Raw genomic sequence first — 25,854 nt, 5'->3', positions numbered from 1 at the left:
TTTATTTAGTCAATCAGAATTTGATTTGCTAGTTTTACACCAGATATGTTAAAACGTACATATTCCAGAAAAGGTTTTTGTCTCATCAGTCCACTGAGTATTTTTCTTGGGGACCAGATCAAGATGTTTTTTGGACATTTTGGTCTTGCCATTGGAACTCTCTCATGGTTGCCATTTTTGCCCAGTTTCTTCCTCAAACTTGAATCCCAAACACTTATTTAAGTGATGTTTATGTTCTGGGGTCTTTCATGACCTCCTAGACGAGTCAGTGATACTGATGGAGTAACTTTGGCCGGTCACTCCTGGAAAAGCATATCACTGTTTTATGCTTGTTTTCATTTTAATTAATGACTTTCACTTGGTTTGCTAGAGTCTCAAAGCATCAGAAATGTCCTTGTAATCCTGAAGGTTACATGTTGTTTCCATGTTATATGTAACATCCAACATTGTGCATAAAGACCATGATTACTCTTATAATTTCAAATGTTTTTTTCCATTAATAAAAAGTCTCTCTGCTTTTAACAAGTGTGTAGCGATCTAACAGTGGATTCTTTGTCTCCATGTGTCAATCAAACAAGACTGCAAATGTTTTGTTTCAGAGAAATTATAAGTGTTGGAAGTGATCGTAAGAGAACATTTGAATGCAGATGTTTCCATTTAATTTGACCAGTGTAAATGTTTTTAATGAATTAGCTCATTTTGCTAACAGTTCCCGGGGTTGGGGTGGTAATTGTAATCATCTTATATACTGCTTGTGTGTTCAGCTGCTTTAATGGCTACTTAAATTAAATTATTTACACAACAAATGAACATAGAATTTGTAGGTCATTATCATATTGAACATAGCAGCTGTTTAAAACAGAAATTCAAAATATGTTTTATTAAACCCATAAGCAGTTCTGCTTAATTTAGGTAATTATTGGTTAAACAGCTCAGCTGTATTGTGAAATTTATAAATAATCAGCTATATTGGATTGTAAGGACTATGGGAGAAAACTGCATCTAATGCAACAAAGAAATCTCTGGATGTAGTATTTGTTACAAAACGTTAGCACATGCTAATTCCTGAAAGCATGCGTGTCATGGAGGATGCTTTCTATTTCTAAAAACATACATACTTTAACTTTTGTATATTTATAAAGAAAACGATTTAACTGCGTCTGAACATTCCAAAAAAATTTAAAATAATCGGAAAATGACAGGATCTTTCGGGTTATCGGTTACTCCCTTGCAAGAACCAGATGCCTGCTATCCAGTTAGCATGCATAGCATGCATGAAGCTCTCGCCAATTACTACCGTAAATTGTTGATCTGCAATGTGTTTCATTGTGGTCTAATAAATGTTCTGCTTTCTGAAAAATTACATATAACGCAATCAGGGAATCGCTTAATGTAATACTGTAATTTTTACAATTTTATGAGAAGGTGCATGCTAATCCCTGCTAGCATGCATAGCATACATTAAACCTTCATACACACCATTGAAGGAAAGAACTGAGCAAGAGTTTATTGAATATTGAATAGTTTTATATCGATGAGAACATAGTGAGGGGAAAAACTGAACTTTTCAAACTAATTTTCAGTCGTTCAGAATATTTGGGTTTCTGTATTCCTACAGATATATATCACTCCGCCTCGTCTGAACGTAGTAAAAGCACAGAGGGCGGAGGGATACGGCTGCGCTCTCACAACACACAACCAGCCTCAAACGTGTTCTTGGTGCTAAATGCTAACAGCAGAAATTCTCTGTAGTTCATATATTCAGTCTTCATTTTTTAAAATCTAGACGTTTGGTGGTTTCAATTTTAATGGAATAAACAAATAGTTATCATACTAAAAGCAAAGAGAAGGTAAGTGCACGCGAAATATTCTTGTTAAACGTATATCACACAGAGTTTATGAAGTGAAAGACTTAGCTGTTCGGCTAGCTTTTAGCTTCGTTACCTCAACCCCGAACTGGCTCAGGAAGGTGGGGGCAAGATCGTGCATGCAGGGAGAGCCCTACGCGTCTGCTGCAAAACACAACATTGCCAGTGATTTTCAAAACCGCACGTCAGGATTATTAGACTGAAAGTAAGTGTAAAGTCATTAACTTTAGCAGTTAGCACGCTTTATGGTTGTTAATGTCGAGGTAGCGTCTTTTGTACTGTTTTTGAACGGTACATTAGTCGGTTAGCTCATCTAGCTAATTGAAAAGCTAAGTCTTAAAGAGGTAGTACATCAGTATAACATGTCAGTAATATTAATTTTAAACAGCATTAGATGCGATCATTTAATAGAGTATGCAAATTTAAATGAACGATAAAAAGTTACAAATGGACAACAGTGTTTGAAGTAGCATTAGTAGCATGGAGCTAACACTCCTCGTACCGTACGGACGGTAGGTGTGAAATTAACTTTTCTGGTTTACAGTTGAGGTGAAAATTATTTAAGTTTGGCGATTCAGTAGTTGAATAGTACATATAGAATCTGTTTTGTTTCTGATCACTCACATATTCTTGTTTTCTCCTCACAGTGTTAACGTGTAATTCGGTTAAGATTTGATTTATACGGTATTTATTTTGTGTGTGTTGATTTCAAATAACAGATTTATATAGCTGACATAATAAATTTTTTTTTCTTTTTTACTGCTGACTAATTATTTAGAATTTTAAAAAGTATCTAGAAATCCTAAATGAAACAAAGAGTTCAGATTTTGTCCCTTTGTTACTAAATATATTTATACTTTTTGACTCAGATTCTTTTAGATACTGGAGTTTTACGGCGCTGGGTTTGTACTCACTACAGAGTCATTGAAGATGCTGTTTGACATCTGATGACTTCTTTTAATGCTTTTAGATTATTCAGGGTGTTGTGCAAATGTCTCTCCAGTAAATAATTTAGTTTGCTTATAACTATTATAAATTAAAATTTATCAATACTATAGATCAAATATTATCAATAGAACTTTATTACAGTAAATGATAAACAATATGATAAAAGTAAATAATAAAGAAATATAAAGAATAATATAAAAAATAAAGAAACTTAAAATTGCTAATCTGACATTTTTGAACTACACTTCAAACCTCCAAATAATGGTGTGTTGCTAATTTAGATGAATTAAAAGGTTAAATTAGCTCTTCAGTTTGTCACAGAGTTCTGCAAATAATCCATTTATATTGGTTGTGTGAAATCAGGGAAACAAATAAAACTTGCGGGACTGGATTTGTTTAATCTATTTATACCTTTATATTGTCTTTTAATCTAAAAACTAAAAATCAGAACATTGAATAATTTAATTTGTACGTTTGGAGTTTCTGAGGTGCCTGATATTCCAGTATTTTACACAGTTGCTATTTATTTCGCCTGGAGCCTAAAATAAATGTGGGTGTTGTTTTGTTTGCAGGTGAGGAGTGGAAGATGATGGAGGTGGAGACTGCGGCAGGAAGTGATGACGATCATCTGATGGAGTCTGAGGATCAGCTGGAAAACTTCTCTCCAGTGAAGCTAAAAGAAAAGAAGGAGCAAATGGTTAAAGGTCAGAGTTCAGAGAGTCATCATAAAACAACATATTGTTCAAAGTTTCTAACAGTGACACCAATAAGGACTGGATGGAGATTTGTTGTCTCTTTTTTTCTGTGGAAAGTCAAATTTTTTTCTAAGATTTTTAAAATTTGTGGTGCAGGAAATGTAATATTACTACCTGTAATAAATCTGCAGTCTGTAGCTTTTATTAAAAAAATAGTTTTTTCATTTTATTTTTTAAAACTGTGACTATGTTGTGACAGTTTAATATGAGGCAGATAATCTGTGAAAAGATTAATCTCCTCCACCTCCTCCCTGAGTTACTACTGTCGTCTGAAGAAACACATCGCTCCCGGACAGAAATAACCAATCAGAGTCAGAAGGAGGGTCTTAGTGCTGTCAATCAATCACATGTACTCTCTGCTGAATGTGCTAATGTTGGACAAACAACTTACAGTTACAGGAAAACTGTTTATCCGCTGTCATTCGTGGAAATGCTAAACAGCGTTAGCATCACGACAGGCTATGTTGTGGTGAAACAGCAACAGAGCAAAGAAGGTGGGAGGGTGAGCATAAGAGTGATTGACAGCGCTGAAACCCTCCTCCAGGCTCTAATTGGTTGTGTCTAACTGAGTAGTATATTCCTGCAGTTTGTACTGGGAGCACTGGGAGAAAGCAGACATTTTTTCACAGATAATTTACCTTATATTAAACTGTCACACCATGGTGACAGTTTCAACAAATATGTAAAAAAAAAAAACTTTTAATTTATTTTTTAAATAAAAACTACAAACTGTGCAGCTTTAGGAAGTTGTTTTTTCTAACGGTTGTGCCAATAATTGTAGGACTGGATGTAGATTTGGCTTTTTTTCTAGGAATTGTAAAATTTGTGGTGCAGAAAATATGTTGTTAATCTTTAATAAATCTGGTCTCGTTGGCAGCAGTGTGTGCTTCATCCACTGCGGCGAATCATGAGTGGGAGAAAAGCCCTGAACCAGTGAGGATCATCCACATCCCAGCCCAACCAGTCACCACAACCTCCGCTCCCATCAAGACCGTGAAGGTAATGAGATATTTGCATAATTACGTCACTGACACCGACTCGATGTTGAACTGTTGTTCAGTTGTAAGTTGCTGTAATGACCCAGTTCATGTCTTCAGCCTGCAAGATCGACTTTGGGCTTCACGGTCAATGGTCGGCCGATCCACCTGCCGCCTGGAGGTCAGTCTGACCGGGTCACACTGGTTCAGGGTTTTACATTATTCCATTACAGTTTAGTTTTATTTCATTTTGACTTTTTGTTTGTCTAGTTCAGTTAGTTTTATTTAGTCTTTAAAAGTGTGTTTCCTAGTTTTTATTAGTTAAATATTGTTTACTTCAGTTTGTGTAAGTTTTAGTTGTAGTTATTAACTTTTTATTTCTGTGGTTAATTTTTAAGTGCAGAATTAAAAAGTTATGATTATGTATGCAATGATTGGATAATAAATACTCAACAGAAAATACTATAACCAGCTTTAAATGTAGACAATGTTCCCTGACCTACTTTTCTTTGTTTTCCTACATCATTGACTTTTAAACATAGAAATATACAAATTAACAGTTCATTCACATTAGCCTTGTTTAGTCCACTTTAATTAAACTCTAATTTGATTATCTAGAAAGTTTGAAACTCTGATGTGGACCAAAAAAGTCAACCTGGACCCATTGAATCAATTAATTATTTTTAGGAAATCAAACATTTTATTTTCTGAAATGCAACAACAGAGCATCCCTTTAGTGAACACTTGATTATTTGTAGCAAAGTATGTATCTGCAGCTAACAAGATACATCTAACATCAACATATGTAAAGCTCTGTTCTCCAAAAACAGGAAGAGGACAAGTAATTCTGGGTAATTACAACCAAAACAAACACTCAAATCTAGTGTTACCAGGAGAAATGGCTCGTGGTCTTTTACCAAAAAGAAAAGGGGAATCCTACAACCACTAAAATCTGATGCAACTCAATTGTTTTTGTTTACATTTTTTGAAGAAGGAAGTTGCACTCATGTCTTCTTCTGAGGTTTTCATGTAATTTCCTTCAGTGGTAAGCACAGGCGAGGAGGGGAACAGGTTAATCAATTTGTTTGGTTTGTTTGACGCACTGCAGGAGCTGAAAATGTAACAAATGTTGAAATTTTTATTCCCAATCAAACCAAATCCACCAGACCAGCAGAAAACACAGTTAGTAGTGCAGCTCACCTCCTTTATTCACTAAAACTGTTCTGTCTGTCCTGCAGGTGGCGGTGCAGAGCTGAAGCTTCACTCTCACCCTGGAGGCTCAGCCAGCGGCTTCACTTCGATCCAGATCCCCGTCACTCTGACCCTCAGCAGTCCTCTGGGGACTCGCTACATTTCCACCTCAGCCTCCCTGACGGCCTCCTCTTCCTCCACCTCTTCATCCTCCTCCGCTCCTCCTGCTGCTGCTGCTTCGTCTCTCTCAGCGCTTGAACCCATCCCCATCATCACAGGTTCTCACTTCAGCCACGTCTGGACTCACCTGGCTGTGTTTGACATTTGACATGACTGTCTTCTCTGGTGCAGGTATTGTCTCGGGTGAGGCGGCCCAGAAGGTTCTGAATGACCACAGCGTGAGGCTCAACTCCAGCTCTAAGAAGACAAAAAAAGCTCCGCCGGCTGCTGGGGCCCCGAAACCAAAGAAACCCCGACCCAGCAGGATCGCAGCGCCCGACAAGCTGCTGCGAAAAGGTTCCACTCCGCCTCATCCGGAGCTTGTTTCAGGACTTCTACTTTTTTCTACTTCTGCGTTGATCATCTGCTCCTGTCACTCAGATTTATCAGTGGCTTATTGAACTGTTAGCGAGAGAATTCAGCACTAACGTCGGAATCGGCCTATGTCAGTCATTTTTTAACATATTTGCATCGGTTCAATATTTATTTTCACCTTTTGCTGTTTGTTTCTGCTGCTGCAGTGTTCATGTCAGGCTGCAGATAACGATTAACAACGATTAATTTAGCTATCAGTTAGTATATTGATTATTCTGATAATTAATTAGATAGAAAAATTGGCACATTCTGCATATTTCTCATATAAACCTTTTTTGTACAGTATTAAAAATACAAATAATTCAATTAATCTTTAAATCGGAATAGAAACATTTAATTATCTAAAATGTAACAACGTATAATTCCTTAAGTGAACTCTTGATTATTTGTTGCAGAGGATGCATCTGCAACAAAAAAAATACTTCCAGCATCAACATTTCTAAAGCTCTGCCCTTTCTGCTTCACTTATCAATACAGTGTAGCGATGATTTATTTGATTAACCAATCAATAATTGGACAGCAAAAGGTGCTTAATAGGAGATTTTTTTTTACAGAATCTGAACCAGGTGAAGCTAAAAACACCAGTTAAGGAAAACACATTTATGGACTAAGATGTTTTTTTATTATCTTAAATGAAAAATGTAAATATTTTTGTACAGTTTTTGTTTAATTACAGCTCTGAATATGTTTTTCTTTCAGCAAATGACATTTCTTTGGAGTATTAGAGTTAACAACTAATTCATTACTAAATTAGTTTACCATTATTTCAATAATCAATTAATCACAAATAATCAATTATTATTTATTTATTTGCATCTTTTAACATATTCCTAATATTGTATATAAAAGGCTTAAGTAGCTAAGTGAAAAATTAGCAGAATGGACCAAATTTTTTTATCTGATTAATCGTCAGAATAATTGATTCATAAAATAATCATTAGTTCCGGCTCTAATCGAAACAAAGCTCTGTCTCCTTTGATGAAGTCGTGACTCTTTTTAAAAAAAATTTTTTGTTATTTTCTCTCCTCAGGTGAGATTGGTGCTGCCACTCCGCCCGACTGTCAGATTTGTAAATCTCAGTACAAACTCATTACCGAGCTGCGAGGCTTCATGTGTGTAAGTAACGACGTTATCACACTCTATACGTCATTCTACCTGCCCTGATCTAACCGACGGCATTCCTCCTCTTCCTGCTGCTGCAGATGTGCAACCGTGCAATCGCTGAAGCTCTGATCAATCTGAGAAGGCAGAGGATCAAACGCCGCAGGAGGGAGAGAGAACGAAGAAAAGCCTGGAAGCTCAGCAAAGCGCCTCCGGTTTTCCACAGAGACTCTCCGGTGCAACCAGTTCTGTCTCCTGTGAGTTTAAACTTCAATCCCAGTTTAAATCCCTTCTGACTTCTGAACCAACATGACTGGACATGACTAATTAGACTTTAAAGTTTATTGATCTTTGAGAATGTGTTCTTGCATTATTATACAATTACCAGAATAATACTTGAAAATTGTCTCAAAACAACAATATAATAATTTATTGAAATCACTTCTGGGACTATTCATCCATCCATCCATCCATCCATTTTCTGTTCACCCTTGTCCCTAATGGGGTCGGGAGGTGCTGGTGCCCATCTCCAGCTACGTTCCGGGCGAGAGGCGGGGTTCACCCTGGACAGGTCGCCAGTCTGTCGCAGGGCAACACAGAGACATACAGGACAAACAACCATGCACACACACACTCACACCTAGGGAGAATTTAGAGAAACCAATTGACCTGACAGTCATGTTTTTGGACTGTGGGAGGAAGCCGGAGTACCCGGAGAGAACCCACGCATGCACAGGGAGAACATGCAAACTCCATGCAGAAAGACCCCGGCCGGGAATCGAACCCAGGACCTTCTTGCTGCAAGGCAACAGTGCTACCAACTGCGCCACTGTGCAGCCGGACTATTAATTATCTAGCAAAATTTTTTATTGTTACAGGTGTGTGTTATTTTGGATAGAAAAAGAGAAAAACGATAAATCATGACCTCGTTTTAATTTATCCAGCGATAACTTTCTTCGTTTTGTCTCCTGAAGATTAAAGCCATCACTCCTCCGCGGAGGATTCCTAAATATTCTGGAGACGTCCAGTCCGAGGAGCTCAGCAGCCCCACGTCTCCAACCCTCAGCCCCCCAACGCTGGAGAAGTTCCTCCCAGCAGATTATCCTCCCAGTAAACTGGTGATAATGGTGGAGGACTTCTTCTATGGTCGCGCCCCTGGATGCAGCACAGATAAAGACAGCCTGGACGAGAAGTTTGGCGGGGTTTTCCACTGCATCCACTGCTCAGCCGTTCTCAGCAACAACATCCAGTGAGACTTTTCACTTTGAGTCGATTCGGTTTCGCTGAATAAAACGCTAATTCTCATTGCTTTGCTGTTTGTGTTGCAGGTTGATGGACCACATGCAGCAACACGTCTCCATGTTGTCTCAGGAAGACGGACATGTTGACAGTGTGTCCACCTGCCCCCACTGTTTCCGTCATTATCCGTCTCCGTTCAGCTTGGAGAGCCACATAAAAGACGTTCACACCCAGAGCGACTCAGCAGGTCTGCTATTATAACTACAGATATTTATATATATTTTTCTGCTTTATTGTTCTGGCATGCATTTATATTTGACTCATATTTATTCATATTCTTCAAAGTTATTGTAGATAGTTTTGGAGTAACTGTGTTGTCATTGAGTCTTTTCTTTTTCAGACTTGTTGAAGTTTTCTGATGTATTCCTATTGTTAGCTCATGTTTGCTTCACATGTTTGACTCATTTTTATTATTATATCCTTTATTTTTCCAGCTACATTGTATTGTTGAAATGACTTGATATTAGATTATTCCAATCCAATAAACATTACATGTGGCTGTAAAGGTCACTTTCAAGTTAGTTTTGTCTCATTTCAAATGTTTGAACCAGAAACTAAACAAAAATACTTAAAGATTTAAGCAGATTTTGTGTTTTTGCAGTGAACCAATCAAATCAGAACTCAGTCAATCGGAAAACTGGCAGCTCAGACTGTTGATCAACCAAAGTTGTTGTGTTTTTAAAAGATTTTTTATGAACACTTTTAGGTTAAAATGTGTCCAAAAGGAACTGATAAGTCTGGAAATTTGAACATGTTAAGTGTTATTTTTACCTTAAATGTGTTTGAACCTTGATAAAACATAGCTCAATTTGCCACAGCTTGTAGAGAAAAATGATTTCCAGAGTCGCTAAGAAAACATGGGTAAACAAAATCCACCTTCTCCAGGTACCTTGGTTGGTTTACACTTCAAAAACACAAAGTCTTAAAAAGTATTTTTGTCTGGTTTCTAGTGGAAATATCTTAATAGACTTGAAGTAAGACAAAAATAATTTACAAGTAACTTTTCAGCAAGATATAGGTGATCATTCTCAATATTAATGAAAAAGTATTAGTTCCACTGGCAGATTGCAACATTGGGAAAATGTCTTGTTATTAGTGAATTAATCTGCTAGTGGAACTCTTAACTGGGTTGCTAGGTAACGGGCTGGGGTTGCTAGGTAACGGCTCATTGGCAGTTGATCCAATGGAACTAGTACTTCTCTTTTATTAATATTAATGGATTATTGACTTAAAACAAGCTCCTATTCCTTTCTAAAAAGTTAGTTCTAAGTTAGTTTTGTCTTATTTCAAGTGTACTAAGATATTTTCTCTAGAAACTAGCCAAAAAAACTTTGTAAAATTTTGTTTCTTAATTGCAGTAATAAGGAGCAGATCTCGAAAATCCAAAATAAGCTGTCGGGTTGCAAGAACGGTTTCCTAACCTGCTGTTGTTCTTGAGAAGAACATCTATTGACTCTTTGTGATGATTTGTTTCCTGCTGCAGTGATATGTAAGATCTGTGAGCTGGCGTTCGACAACGAACCTGCCCTCCTCTGTCACATGAAGAGCACCCACAAACCAGGAGAGATGCCCTACGCCTGCCAGGTGTTTTTCTGCTCAGACTCCTCTTCATCCGCCTCCCTTCATCTGCCAGGTAAATCTGATCTCTGCTTTGTGTCTGCAGGTGTGTGAGTTTCGGTCGTCCTTCTACTCCGAGGCCTGGTCTCACTTCAGAGAGGTTCACTGTGACACCAGGGAGCTGCTGTGTCAGTACTGCCTCAGAGTTCTGCACAGCAACAGCTGCTACCAGCAGCACGTTGCCCGCCATCAGGTACACCGCTGCACTGCAGCTGATTAACGCTGTGCAACCTGGAGAACGGATTAAATAATCCTGCGTTTGTCTACAGAAGAAACAGACACTCAGCTGTGATAAGTGTCGCCTTCACTTCCTGTACGTTAGAGAGCGCGCCGAGCACAAAGCGCTGCATCATAAAACTCACGTCACTCCGCCCCAGCTGAGCGGACTCAAACCTGGAACCAAGGTAGGCCTCATGTCTGCACAGTCTGCTCTGAATCGGTCAAATCAACATTCAAAAGGAGAGAACGAAATTAAATTAAAATTCAAAAATACCTTTTTAATCCCAAAGAGAAATAAAATAAATAAATGAATGGCTGTGAGTCTGGGTTTCCCTGTGTCATCAGTTTGCTCTGAAGCACCTTGACAGAAAACTTTCAGCTCTAGAGTAATTTCAACAACATTTAATTTAAATAAAAACCTCATATTTACATTTTTCTCAACTAAAAACATTTAAGTTCTTCCCATAAATTGGTTTGCAAATGAATTTTTTGCATTAATGTTGACCTGTTATGCTTCCTTGAACATGTTAGCATATCTCTATGACCAATAGAAAACATTGCAGTTTTTGCACAAAATGATTCTTAGATAATGAGATTTCAGTCTGCTCAGTTCTGCCTATTTTGAGCTCCTTTCAGAATATCAGGGCCTCTGTCACTTTAAATTCTAATAAGCTGCTGCTGGCTGCGCCTCCCCCAGTCAATGTTTACACTCATACCTGAAAATTGCTGCAAACAGGTACAAATTATGCATCTGACGCATCTTTGAAAAGCATTAGTGGAGCCTCCTGCACAACAACCAACAATTCAGCAAGTGGTTAACAGCGCATACAGCAGTAAAACCAGCTGACCAAACGTCAGTCCATCATCAGTTCAGGTGACATGTGAGCCCACTGATCCGTCCGTCCGTCTGTTTGTCCTTTCGTACATTTATCAATACATGTCTGTTCCTTCAACTGCAAAGTCATCAAAGTTTTAAGCTTCCAATTTAAATTCAGCTGTAGAAATATCTCAAATAAATTGGCAATAAAAGTTTTGTGGTGGTACTTTAAAAACAGGCCATAAAAATTGTAGAAATCTTGATAATAATCTGGAAAAGTTTGGAAAACATTTGGAACCCACTGGATGATTTGGCACAGCTGAACAAAAACATTTTACAGCCTAAATGTGTCACACTGAGAGTCTGATGGAGCAGCAAGTTTAATGTTTATGATTTTCGCTAAAAATTCTCTAAATTGAGTTTGCAGTTTGTTAGTTTTTTTTTTAAAACCCCTCCAGGGGGTCTTTTTGTGGGCTCTAGTGTCCCTTATACGACAGTAGGCTGACAGGAAACAGGGAAGGAGAGGGGGGAAGACATGCGGCAAATGTCGTCGGGTCCGGGAGTCGAACCCGCGACGGCCGCATCGAGGACTCAAGGCCTCCAAATACGGGTCGCGCTAACCGCTACGCCACCACGGCACGCCCCACAGTTTGTTAGTTTTAAGGTTGTTGAATATTTCTTCTTGAATTAAACTTTGTACCATGACGTTTCGGTTCTTCCTGTAGGTAACAGTCAGGATGTATTCTATAATTGGATCTGAGAGGAAGGAGGAACTGGACAAAGTTTATATTCCCTCAAAGGTTAGATATTTATTCAAAGGCCATCCATCACATGCAGCAGTTTTTCTGCCATCTTTACTTTAATATTTGTTTTTCAGGTGGTCGATGTGGCTCCTCCTCTCCTCGAACTGGAAGGCACCAAACAGAGGCCGGTTGAGCCTTTGGGTTCGCTTCTGTCTGGTTTGAGCGCCGACAGGTAGGATTATGAACCTCCATCTCTTCTTTAAGACAAAGTAAAAACAAATCAAACAACAGAAAATCTGGATTCAACAATGTAAAATAAATTGAATTGTGATTTATTTGTTTCACCAAAATAACAACTCAGAGTTGCATCTTGATTTATTTTCCTGACGGAAACTTTTATTGATTTGTCCTCATTTGGTTTTAATCTGATTTTGTTTTTTAGCCACTGTGACATTGTATTTGTCCTAACAACATAGAGACTAAAATGGGGCTGTAAATGATTCAGAAACATTAAAGTAATCAAAACATAACATTTCCTTTAATCCTGTAAAGAGTTCCTTGTAGTTATTAGGGTTTGTTTTTTGTAGCTTTAATTTTAAGGCCTTAAACTGCATTTTGTGAATAAAATAGGCCTTGAATCGATGCATCTTTTGATTATTATAAAACAGTCAAAAAGCGGGAAGTTGTTTAAAGGAGCCAATCGTCTTCCTTCTATCAGTATTTTTTTAAATCACACGAATCTTTTGACTCATTCCCGTGTGAAGTCCAACATCTTCCCGGGTCCACAGAGTGTTGTTGTCTTTAAAATCCCCCAGCAGCTGCAACGTTTACATTTCTCAACTTAATGATGAACTGCTCCCAACGTAAACAACACAAACCTGTGATTAATAACTGTGGAATGTTCTTGTTGGGTTTATAAACACTGTTTTAATTTACATCCCTGCAGAACAAGATAAAATACACAAAGTTTGATTTGTGTTTTATTGTTTTTATTCCACACACTGAAGCGCGGATGTTGGAATTGTATATATAGTTTTCTATTTTAAGGTCTCCCAGCTCCTAAAGCTTATGTCAACTACTGAGAAATTAAGTTTGTTTTAATGTCCACATGGATCACTTGAATGGAATAAAAACTTAATGCAACAGAATAAACCTTTGTTTTTTTTCCTCCACTCGTTTCACAAACCCAGCCAGTGTTTTGAAGACTCAGTTCTTACAACGGATTCGGTCTCCTCTGTTTACCTGCTTGTCTCTGTCAAACAAAAGAAGAAGGGATTTTTCTTGGGAGTGTTTTTGCAGAAAGAATAAATATCTTTTTTTTCTTTTCAGGTGATAAAATGATCAAATTAAGTCCAGAATCTTTAAAAATCAGTTTAGTGTTCCTTTCATGTAGCAGCAAACTGAAATCGGATACCTGCTTGGGCGGGCGGCCATGTTTTTTCCCCAACTGTTACACTATAAGCACAGAGGAGGTGCCTTACCGTTTGCTTGGTGGAAAAGGACAATAAGCTATAAAAGCATGTTCAAAAAGCAACTGAAAAATAGTTTTGTTTTTTTAGCAGTTTTGCCGCCCCCCTGTCACAGTGGCGCCCTGGACAAACAGCCATATTAGTAATTAACTACTGAATCTGTCAATATTGATGCTGAAATCTGCTGTAATATAAAATTATTTAGTTTGAACGTTTGAAGTGAACATTTGAATACATTGAGCTGAAATAGATTAATTTAGAACCAGACTGAAGCGAAGCTCAGAATCGTCTTTTTTGTCTCTGTTTCAGCGACTTTGACCCGTCTCAGCGCTGCATCGAGTGCCTGAAGACAGTACTGGACCTGGAGATCCATTTCCCAACACGAGTTCACTGCTCCTTCTGCAAGTTCGCCACATGTTGCTCCAACTCCTACGCCAACCACATGATCAAGTATGTGTGCACTTCACCTCTGACCCCATCCAGCATTCATTCTTCAGAGGACAAACGCTCAAATCCTTTCACAAGTCGACACCTGAGGTGTTAGTGCAACGTTTGAGGCGTAATTTGGTCAAACGAGCAATAAAGGGACAAAACTCTTCTGCACTTATTTTGTCAGATTTTCTCTACACTGCAAAAAACACAAAAGCTTTTTTGCAGCTTTTGTGTAACTTTGCACAAAAGCTAGTTTCTTGTTTTGTGGTGAACGATTATTATAATAGTCACCAACTAATTTAGTAAGTGATTTACCATTAAAAGAGACAATTTGCTGAAAAGTAACACTCAAATATATAAACTTTGTATTTAAGATGAAAATATCTTTGTAAATAAGTGCTATTTACAAAGATAAAATGCTATGTTATTGCATTTTGGCAATTGAATTTATTTTCTTATTTAAAGAAAGGAATTGTTTATTTGCATTGTTTAATGGATTTTTAATATTATTAGGTGGTTAAATGAAAAATCTGCAGAATGTGAAAGTTTTTGATCTGATTAATTGTCAAAATAATTGGTAGAACAATCAATTACTAAAATAATTTAGTTGAGTCCCTTGTGGGAATATTTTAGTACACTTAAAATAAGACAAAACTAACTTACCAGTAATTTTTCAGAAAGAAACAGAAGGTAGTTTTAAGTAAATAAATCCTTAATATGGATGAAAAAGTACTAGTTTCACTATAGATAATTTCCCTTACTTCACAACTAACTGGCATTGTGCTGTTACCTAGCATCCCCAGCCAAGCCCAGACTGTCACCTAGCAACCAGTTCTAGTTCCGCTGGCAGATTATTTCACTTATAACAAGACATTTTTGCCAAGTTGTAAGTGAAATCATTTGCCAGTAGAACTTTTTCATCAATATGAAGGAATTAATAATGTAAAACAAGCTCCTGTATCTTGGTAAAAAGTTGTATGCAAGTTTATTTTCTCATTTAAACTAGCCAAAAATACGTGGTAAGATTTTTTTTTTTAAATTTCAGTGTAAATGTGTTATTTTGTTGACTTATTCTGCATGGTTTTTTTTCTCCAGTAATCACACCACATGGAAAGACCCTCAGTTCCCAGCCATCTTCCAGTTGAACCCAAGGTGAGCGATGAGAATCTGACCCGTATAAATGAGCCTCACCTGACTGAGGGTGCAGTCCTGTTAAATTCCCTGGTTGTTTTCATTTCAGGTTGCCCCAAGCTTTAAAATGTGATTCTTGTACGTTTTCCACCTTCAACGGGGACGCGATGGCCAATCACGTGACGCAGAAACCGGATCATGTTTGCATCATGTTAACAGACGAAGGTATAACAAAAAATCACTTGGCTTCACTTTGCTCCTGTTATTTCCAACTTATTTAACTAAAACATAATTTGTTTATTTTTGTGCACTCATTGCATAGTAATGCATATGTGTGTGTTATTTGTGTTGTTTTGGACACTTGGTGTGAATTTGATGTCAATACTGAAATTTTGACATTTTTAAAACATATTTTACTTGAGGTACATTGTATGACCACCAGATGGCGCCACAGCTGAACATTTCTGTGTTGTTCCATCTTGGTGGCATTTTTGTAGTGACAACCCAACTTTAATTTAGACGTTTTACTTTTTTCCACACAGAGAGAAGTTCGAAACAACCTGAGAATCAAACGTCTGAGAATCAAACATCGACGTCTGGGAATAAAACATCGACGTCTGATTCCCAGACGTCGACGTACGGGAATCAAACGTCTGTGAATCAAACGTCCAGGAATAAAGTGTCTGAGAGGTAAACACACAACACTGAACAAAACCTCACGATTAGACAATATATTGTAATTCTATTAATAATATTGATCTAATTTTAGGCTTTATTTGGATTTGTTAATGTCCAATTTGTGAAAACAAAGAAAGATCAAATTTGATGGCAAAATAACATTCATTTCATGCGACATTATTATGAAATTTCTTTCTTTCATTGCTTTCATGTGATTTTACCTATAATCATTAAAGTTAACTGAAATAATTGCTTTAAATGTACCAACCTGAGTGTTATTGTTTGTTGTACCTAATTTTTCAGTAGGTACAATAAACAAAGGTAACTTTTCTCACTTGGTCTTTACATTCAATAATGAATTTACCTGTTGTACTTTTGACTTGATTTTCTGAAATAAATACACCTTCTGATTATTTGTTTTCTACCAAACTGAGACAAAGAAAACAAAATAATTTGATAAATCCTTTGGGCTACAATTCTATGAACAGTTTCTTTTTTATCTTTATTTGAATCCTTTTTTAATCTCGTTTTTGTTTTAGCACCCCTGTCAGTAAGAAACTCAGAAATCGTAATGGCGTCTTCGTCCCGATTCAACTCGTCCAAAATGGACAGACGTCCCCTCAGCTGTCCGTCAAGGCTCTCAGCGACGCTTCCTCTCCGCCTTTCAGACCCGCCATGACCATCAAGATCATGGGGGTTGGAAAGGTGAGACGAAATCCTGCAGTGAAGCTGAGGACCGAATAATTACATTTATTTAATTTCTCTTTGGAAAAATCTTACCAAGTATTTTGGCCTAGTTTCTTGTGTAAATATCTGGGTACTCTTGAAATAAGACAAACCTAACTTACATGTAACTTCGGTAAGATAAAATAGCTTGTTTTAAGTCAATTAGTCCTTAATTATGAAAAAAAATACTAGTTCCACAATCAACTGGCACTGAGCCGTTACCTAGCAACGCCAGCCAAGCCCAGCTCGTCACCTAGCAACCCAGTTCTAGTTCCACTGGTGGATTATTTCACTATTAACAAGCTATATTTCCCATGTTATAAATGAAATAATCTGCCAGTGGAACTAGAGATGCAACGAGCCGCTATTAGTATCTGTATCAGCCCCAATATTTTTAAAATATTCTAAATTGGTGACTTTGTGCCTGATTCATAATGGCAGATTTATTCTCAGCTATGTCATTCTACATTATTTATTTTACATTATATTTAGAATTTCTATCTGTACTTTCCTGAATCATTTGAAGGAAAGTTTGTTGCAGTTTGTTTTTACAAGGTAGTCAACCTGTTGTTTTTGCTGGTTTCAGTTTCTTTATTATTTATTCTACATTGGCTGTTACACTCCTAATTTCATTGACTGAACAAATTAAAGTTGTTTTTAACACCTTTGACCAAGCTTGTGAAGCTATAGCTGTATTTAATTGTGTTGTACTGGTGCAGAGTTATCAAATATATTTGTGATTTAGTATATTTATGCCTGTGTTTTAGAAAATAAATGTTTTAAGTCAATTCAGCACTGCTTCAGTATATTGGATAATTATCGGCTCAGAAACCTCAGATATCTGCGTTGGTATCAGAATGAAAAAGTGGATTGGTACACACCTGAGTGGAACTAGTATTTTATCATCAACATTAAGGAATTATTAACTTAAAACGAGTTCCTTTATCTTGCTGAATAGTTACTTGTTTTGTCTTGTTTCAAGTGTATTAAGATGTCTACAGCCATAGCTAGACTAAAATATTGTAGTATTTTGTGTTAATGTGGTGTATTTTGTCTTTCCTCCTCTCCAGAGGGTAGGTCCTCTGTCCCACGACCAGCTCTGCGTCGTCCTCTCCTCTTTGTGTCACGGTATAAACGAGACAGCTCGCCTTACCAACGTGTCCCCCACCACGATCCGGTCCTGGATCGCGTTGCAGCAGCGCGGCCTGGCGCAGAGGAGGTGGGGCTGGAAAACGGACAAGATGGCGGAGTGGGTCCTGAACCGCAGGGAGCAGCAACTGAGCGTGACTGAGACGGTTCTGCTGCTGACGGCCCGGGCCACGCTGGGCGAGAGCACCCAGGTGGAGGACTGCTACAGCTGGACCATAGACTTCATGCTGAGGCACGACCTGGGCCTGCAGACCACCAACAACAACCGGCTGAAGAGCATCCGGGAGAACAGCAGCAGCTTCATCCAGTCTATCTACTCACAGGTCGGTAGAAAACCTGGAAAGTCTGCTTAACGTTATTTAAACCAGAACTTCTCAAATAACAAGATCTATTATTGTTTTTATTCATGCTGGACTGGAAGACCACCCTCCAACCACTAGGTGGCAGCAGTGTTCAAATGATTATCATTAAATCATTAAATTACGACTTTATTCTCGTATTAAAAACAAAACAAAAATTATTTCATCATTGTAAGCAAGTAACTGTAGCTCACTGAAAAAGACCAGGAAATATATGAAGCCTATTTAGTGATGAACATTTACAGTTTTAAAAAGGTTTAAGTCTAAAAACTAGAGATGCACTGATCTACGTCTTTCACCTCCGATATCGATATCTGAGGTTTAGTATCGGCCGATACTCCATTTATTACTCTGTTCTGATAATCGGATCACAGAACGCTGGTCCCAGCGGTTTGTACCCTTAAATTATTAAGTATTATTTCAGTTTGGGTGGAGGGTGTGAAAACATTCCTGATGCCCATTGGGTCATGACTGACTAGGTTTTTAAATGTTCTCCAGGTCCAGAAGGGGGCGCTGCCTCTCCACTGCTGGGGCTGCATGGACGAGCTTCCCGTCTTCATCAACTCGGACCTGTTCTCCAAGCAGCTGGCGTCCGCCTTCCAGCTGTTCGGGTCGCCTGAGGACAAGCCCGTCTTTGACGTCGTCCTGTCTGCGCTGTCGGACGGCCACCTCCTGCCCCCCCTGCTGTTCTTCAGAGGAACTGCGTCCAGCATCCCGGACGGTTTCCCCGACAACGTTCTGCTGGAGGCCCGGGAAGGCGGGTTCAGGGACGAGGAGCGCCTGCGGATCTGGGTCGATAAGGTCAGCGGCTCCATGGCAACGGGAAAGTGTTTGGCGTTAGACGTCGATTTAAAAAAAAAAAAAACATTTATAGAAATAATAAATATTTATCTACATCAGATCATTTTATCTCTTCATTTATCATTTGACCGTCTCTGTTTAGTTACTGCTGTCCCGTCTATCAGTCCGTTTCTTTCCTTAATTCATTCATCTGTCAGTCTGTCCATCCATTTCCATCAGTGACCTTTCATTCATCTACGATCAGTGTTTACATCCTTCTTCACTTTCATCCATTCTTCCTTTTGTCATTCTTCCTTCCTCCCTTTTTCCTTACATCAAAATTTTCCTTCCTTCCTTCTCTTTTATCTTCTTTTCTTTCTTTCCTTCATCCTCCCTTTCTTTCATCAAACCTTTCCTTTTTTATTCCCTTCATCCTTCCTTCCTTCCTCATTTCTGAATTTGTCAGCTTTTCTTTTTTTCATTTCTTCCTTTCTTTTTTCTTCCATCTCTTCTTTTCTTCCTTCCTTCCTTCCTTCCTTCCATCTCTTCTTTTCTTCCTTCCTTCCTTCCTCCATCAGTGTGTATTTCTTTCCTCTGTCTATTCCTTCCTTCCACATATCAAACTCATCCATTCATCTCTTCAACCGTTCGTCTCTCATTGCTCTGGGATTTTTTTGTCTTTGTATTTAAACTTGACCGTCCGTTGCCATAGAAACCAGGTCGTTTTCCTCCGGGTCAGTCTTGATCTTTAACCGGTCTGTGTTTGGCGCCGTCCCTCCTCTCCGCTGCAGGTGTGGCGCCCTTACGTGACCTCCAGATCCGGCGACAGGTCTCTGCTGGTGATGGACGTCCACCGCGGTCACCTCAGCGATGCGTTCAGGGACTGTCTGTCCGCCGTCAACTCCCGCATCGCCTTCATCCCCGCAGGATGCAGCTGCCGCCTCCAGCCGCTCGAGATCTGCGTGACGCAGGTGCTGCGGGATTTTCTGCAGGTACGCGGCGGTGGAGGCGGAGCTTCTTTCCTTCCTTCCTGTCTCAGTGTATGGATCTGTGATGTTCTGATTGGCGGTCCTGTCTCCAGGCCCGGTGGTCCCAGCTGGTTGCTGATGGAGGTCTGGACGGGCTTGGACTGGACCAGCTGGCTCTGACGTTGGCCTGCTGGCTCAGTGAAGTCTGCTCCACTCTGAACGCGCAGACCGACGTCCTGCGCAGGTGAGAACACCTAATGATGACATCACAGTTATTTAAAGGCCATTTTAAACGTCTTTAATTGGATTTTATGGGATTGACCAAAAGACGTCTAAAAGACGATGCGTGATTGTATTTTTCCGATACAAATAAATATTTGATAAGTGTGGCATGCGTTTCAATTTGATAAACGATAACAAATATTACTGGACAATAAATTATCTCATAAATTACTGCGATAAACAATAATATTGTTGTTTTTGGACTATTCTCACCAATTGTCGCAGTAATTACATTTAATCATATTTTCAAATGTATTTATTGATACTCTCAATGAATAAACAGTGAAGAAAATAGTAAAAATAACAATATGGACAGTTTTTTTGTTGTTGTTTTTTTTGTTTTTTTACCCCTCCAGGGGGTCTTTTGTGGGCTCTAGTGTCCCTTATATGATAGTAGGCTGACAGGAAACGGGGAAGGAGAGGGGCGAAGACATGCGGCAAATGTCGTCGGGTCTGGGAGTCGAACCCGCGACAGCCGCGTCGAGGACTCAAGGCCTCCAAATACGGGTCGCACTAACTGCTACGCCACCACGGCACGCCCCAATATGGACAGTTTTAAAAAACTATTAATTGGAATTTATTATGAAAACAATTCATCAAATTCATTTTTATCATGAGGAAATTTATTATAATAAATAAGTGACATGACAAATACCCATACCTATTAGGAATACATTTAAAGATGCAAATAATCACATAATTAAATACCTTTTTTTAAATAAGAAAAATATTTGTAGCCTCAAATGCAACAGGAAAAAATTCAAATGTACGCCACACTTTTCAGATTTTAAGAGTTTTTAATGCATTTTGTTTTTACTTTATCACTTAAAATACATGTAAGTGTAATCTTTTCACAAAATGTGAACAAATTTAAAAGTGTGAAAACCTTTACAGAACCCTGACATTTTACTCACGACCTCACTTCTTCGACCTCCTTCAAGGTCGTTCACGTTAGCATGCAGCCTGCAGCACCTGGAGAACCAGGGAGAGGCGGCGAGGATGATCACAGCTCTGACCGAAGTGCTGACCCAGCCGCTCGACTCTGGATCACCAGAAACCAGACCAAAACAAGAGCGTTTACTGGAACGGACGCCGCCGCTGCTGGTGATCAAGGAGGAGAAGACAAACGGTTGGGATGAAGAGGAGAAGCAGGCGGAGGTCGGCAGCCTGTCCGCCCTGCGGCAGGTGTTCAACAGTGAGAGCGACGCTGAATCGTTTCACGGCTTCGCCGACGTCTGATTCTGCACCACACATCGTATAAACAAACTGCTGCACCCGGAGCCTCTGATACGTTTTAGAGACACTAATAAATGCTACTGATACAAAGCTAATCGAAGGAAAACAGGAAATACTGTGTGTTTTTAAGGTGGAAAAAACTTTATAGATCATTGACATTGAAAAGTAAAAAACCAGTAATGATCAGAAACATAATAAATCATGAAAAAGAACCTAATATTTATTCTGAAACTCAGAATGGAAACATGAGTCTTTTCACTGCATAATTATTACCAATGTAAAGTTGTAACTCTCCTGGGATTGTTTCTCACTGCTGCTTTGTAAAAGAAATCTTGTTTTTGTTACTTTTTTACTGTGACATGAATTATGTGATGTTTTTTCTAGTAAAATAAAGGAAGTTATGTCCAAATTGATGTCACTGACTCAATAAATCGTTCAGAAATGAATGAGAATTTATATAAGGTGTCAGTGAAAACTTAAAAAGTCTTAATCTTATGTATTTAATATTACGTTCTTTAACCGTATTACATTTTGTCGTGACAGGACTATTTAATCTCGTGTAATCTGTAGGGACTTTTTCTCCCTGGGTTCTTCTGTCAGGCAAGCGGTTGAATCGCGCGCATGCGTAGAAGCATGCATTGCGTTCTGCGAGTCGAAGTGGTTGAGCTAGCAGCTAGCTACGATTAACTAGCTGCTAGCTAGCTATCTGTTTTGCTTTAGCTGTGGGCAAATGTATCGCCAATTGGCTGGACGACGTTATCCATTGTATTATTTCTGTTGATAAACCCGTAAGAAAGACATTTATTATGTGCAAAGCACAAAGATGTTACCAAGGGCCACAAACAAACCTCAGAAATGTCACTTTTGATCTCCTTGAGTGGCTAAAGCTCCCCAGAAAATAGTCGCCGTTGCTACTACGATTAGCACTGGCCTAAGAACGACATAAACTCTTAAATCGGAGGTTTAGTGGATTTTAAACTCAGTAGTCAAGCACTATTTTTTTTTTCATTTCAAGAAAGTCGTTAATATGGAGGGAGATACAGAGAAGAAGGAAGAAAGGAAAGAGAAGTCAAAAGATGCAGCTATGATGGCGACAGACTTCAATTAGGTAAGAATGTGACAAGATCTAAATTGTATGAATATATGTGGTTAAATGGTTTTAAACTTGCGCTTTGAGTTGGTGAAACATATAGAAACCTTGTATAATCTTTGGTTTTACACACTCAGTTGTACACTGAGGTTAATTTAAATGAACTCAAATCCGTTAGATTTTTGTTGTGAAAGCGTCCATCATCCCTATTGGTGCTTAAATATAGAACCATGAGAACAGAACCCGTTTCCCAGCATGTCCACCAGCACCAGCGCTTCGCACCCCTTCACCCCCAAGGACGGCTCTGATCAGCGGGGGGATGCAGGATTTCAGGACCTTGACTGTCCTCTGTGTAAATTTAGATTTAGGACAAAGACCAGACCTTGTAAATCCCACTCGGGCCGAACCCACGGGTCCAAGAAAAAAAGCTTCTAACATGGTCAGAATGTGCAGAGCTGTGCAAAAATCTCAAACCAGCTCTCCTTTCTTTAAGATTTCCTCTCAATGATCCACATTTTCTGCTAACTTTTTAAAGTGTTCTTCATTAATAGCTCTTGAGACTTTATTATCTTTCTTATTCGGGTTTTAAAACACAAAATCTTACCCAGTGTTTTTAGTCTAGTTTAAGAAACACTCCAATGGGTATTGCAGCTCCCCTCACCGTCCTCTACAGGGCAATAAAATGAGCAAACTGTTTAAAAACTCTATTCTCTTACTTTAGCTCAAATCCTAATGTTGGTTTTTCAGATTTATTATTGTCCCATTGATACATTTTGTTTTTTATTCAGTCAACTTTTTTGTTTTGTTTTTTCAGCTTTTCTTGGGAGACAAAAACAGAAAAAATGTCAAATGTCATCGTGAACTCTGACCTCTAACCGGCACATCTGGAAACTGTGTATTTATCAGAAGGCCGATTAGCATTCATTAGCATCTGTTAGCCTCCCTCTGAGCAGCATTAGCATGTTAAACTGTTGCCCAGCGTGCAGTCTGAGGTTAAAGGAGTCCAGCAGGAGGATCAGAGCAGAAAAATCAACCGTTTCAGAGTCGATTACAGCAGCTTTGATGTTCTGACTCAGTTTATCCTGAGCTGCTCCTCACTAGTTTACATGTCAGCCGCAGCAAAATGTCGATCAAACATCTGAGCTACATGTAGAGTTGCTCCATGCTTTAATCTGATCATCGCTGCTGCCTGATCAAAGATAAAACCTTTTTAATCTGGGATAATTACGGAGGAAATGTCTGCACAACTCATCTGTCTGTTTGAGCTGGAAAAAAGGGAAAAATTAAAACACTGGGTTGTTCTCTCTGCTGCTGCGTCGTCTGAGCAAGCCTCTCTGTGCTGTGTGTGACAAATAAGAAGCCTGAATTTAATCTGAGTTAATCCAGCTCTCATTCCAGATTAATGTCTGAACTGATTGGAGCTTTAGAGGGGGAACAGCGAGAGACAGAGACAAGCAGGAATTTAATGGGATTCTCACAATATGACACTAACTACTGGTGAGGAACCATTAAATATGTTGATAAATATGGAGGTTAACGGTCTACTCAAAATAAACCCAAATCATCACTCCTACACCACCGTGCTTTATTGTTAGTGTGATCCAGAAATCATGTTGTTCATTCAGGTCAGACTATGTGTACCTAAACCTAAAACTTGAGCCTGTTCTTTAAGTAACAAATAACTTCTCACTAAGAAATAAGAGCTGGTTTTAAGCTAATAATTGCTTAATGTTGATTTTTTTAAAGTACTAGTTCCACTGGCAGATTATTTCACTTACAACAAGACATTTTCCCTTGTAATAAGTGGAATAATCTTCCAATGGGACTAGAACTGGTTGCTAGGCGACGGGCTGGGCTTGGCGTGGGTTGCTAGGTAACGACTCAGTGAGAAACTAGCACTTTTTTCATAAATATTAATGAATTATTGACTTAAAACAAGCTCCTATATCTTGCTGAAAAGTTACTTGTAAGTTAGTTTTGTGTTTTTTCAAGTGTACGAAGATATTTACTCTAGAAAATAGACCAAAAACACAAAAGATTTTGTGTTTTTGCAGAGTTTGGACATCATAACCGTTAGGGACACTACTTTGGCTGTTTCAAATGCCAGGAAACCACAATGTCTTAATATTTCAGAAAATTTTAACATGTATTCTGATAATTTCTAATAAATTTATGATAATCGCTGAAAACTGAGTTTTCTGATAAATCCTGGCAGTTCATGATATTTTCCTGCCCAAACCTGACAGGAGAAAATGTTTGCATTTGACAGTTACTTCTTAATCAAAATTAAGGAATTATTTATGCAATACAGTCTCTTATATCTTGATTAAAAGTTACTTGTAAGTTAGTTATTTGCTATTTTAAGTGCACTGAGATATTTAGATGGAGGAAACTCTAGTCACGAATTAAAAAGGATAAAGTTGAGTCTTTTTTAATACTTTGAACTGGTGCAGAACCAGTTGGACCAGTTGCTCTGACGTGTTTGTAACCAGTGGGCTGAAACAGGATGGAGACCCAAAAGTTGTACATGCTTTCCCACTGAGCAAACATTCAGATGTCCTCAAGTGGACAGCGGTGACATCATTAGTGAGGTCACCCTGCGGTGGATTTCCCTGAGAACCGACCTGAGTCCATTGTTCAGCATCCAGCTGTGAGCGACGAAACAATGAGCTTTTATTACGCTTTGAAAGGCCACACAGCAGATTTTGTGAGCAGGGTTATTTTATCTCAGCTCTAACCGGCCGGATCAGTTTAACGACTCAGAAGCTGCTGGTGTCTCGGCCTGACTGAACCTGCGGCGTTCCTGCGTCGGCGCTGGAGCGTTGTACTGCTGTGTGTTTGGAGTGGAGCGGCTGCAGCTTTGAGTTTTCCTGCCCCGCCAAGACAATGCGATGAGGTGGAGGGGGTGGCAAGACCAGACAGGAAAAATCTAATCAGATAAAAAACCTCCGGAGTAGCGCGGGAATTCAGCCTGAAGTTCTCTGGATCTGATGCTGCTGCAGGAGCTCAGGAGAAACGATCAGTTTTCAGTCTCAGAAATAACAGCTAACATGTTTTCTGTACTCCAGCTCCCTGCAACAGGCCAAAAACATGACGGTCAAAGGTGACCTTGAACAGGATAGCTTAGGTCAAAACTCTTTCATTACATTTTTTGCACAGAATCCTTCTGGATCAGGAGACTTTAGTTTGGTCAATTCTGCCTAATTTGAGCTCCTTTCAGAATCAGGGTTATGATCATTTTGGGTTTTTCATTATAGTTTAGTTTAATTTCATTGTGACTTTTTGTTTGTCTGATTCATTCAGTTTTAAGTAGTATGTAGTGTTTGGTAGTTTTTATTAGTAATTATTAATTAATTACAGTAGCAGTTTTAGCTTTTTCATACTTTGGTTAATTTTTATATGCAGAAATATTGTGATTTTGAAAA

General features: G+C 38.7%; 1 protein-coding gene across 4 annotated transcripts; it reads left to right on the top strand.

The window, feature by feature from the left end:
- Positions 1–25: 25 nt before the first annotated feature.
- On the top strand, positions 26–21,752 carry pogza (pogo transposable element derived with ZNF domain a). 4 transcript variants are annotated; one of them, XM_028035703.1, is made up of 25 exons: positions 26–1,850; positions 3,389–3,520; positions 4,452–4,570; positions 4,669–4,729; positions 5,787–6,017; positions 6,091–6,255; positions 7,364–7,449; positions 7,536–7,691; positions 8,409–8,683; positions 8,763–8,920; positions 10,217–10,317; positions 10,397–10,543; positions 10,620–10,754; positions 12,112–12,186; positions 12,264–12,361; positions 13,908–14,048; positions 15,126–15,182; positions 15,271–15,386; positions 15,704–15,851; positions 16,379–16,544; positions 17,636–18,037; positions 18,572–18,874; positions 19,645–19,845; positions 19,935–20,065; positions 21,045–21,752. In XM_028035703.1, the coding sequence occupies exons 2-25, from the start codon at positions 3,403–3,405 to the stop codon at positions 21,340–21,342; spliced, it is 3,888 nt and encodes a 1,295-aa protein (XP_027891504.1). In that variant the 5' UTR covers positions 26–1,850; positions 3,389–3,402; the 3' UTR covers positions 21,343–21,752. The 4 variants fall into 4 exon arrangements, with proteins under 4 accessions (XP_027891504.1, XP_027891505.1, XP_027891502.1 ...); XM_028035704.1 differs by having other exon boundaries at positions 4,449–4,570; positions 10,623–10,754; XM_028035701.1 differs by having other exon boundaries at positions 4,449–4,570.
- Positions 21,753–25,854: the final 4,102 nt, after the last annotated feature.

This window comes from Xiphophorus couchianus, chromosome 13, assembly GCF_001444195.1.
Source record: "Xiphophorus couchianus chromosome 13, X_couchianus-1.0, whole genome shotgun sequence".
NCBI lineage: Eukaryota > Metazoa > Chordata > Actinopteri > Cyprinodontiformes > Poeciliidae > Xiphophorus > Xiphophorus couchianus.
The sequence above is the reverse complement of the archived record's forward strand: the minus strand, read 5'-3'. Positions and strand labels throughout refer to the sequence as shown.

Bases quoted from the DNA above. Each gene is read 5' to 3' on its own strand.
- pogza (XM_028035701.1), top strand. From the start codon at position 3,403: ATGATGGAGGTGGAGACTGCGGCAGGAAGTGATGACGATCATCTGATG. The intron at 7,450-7,535 runs GTAAGTAACGAC...CTGCTGCTGCAG, and splicing joins AGCTGCGAGGCTTCATGTGT to ATGTGCAACCGTGCAATCGC. The intron at 15,387-15,703 runs GTATAACAAAAA...TTTTCCACACAG, and splicing joins CATCATGTTAACAGACGAAG to AGAGAAGTTCGAAACAACCT.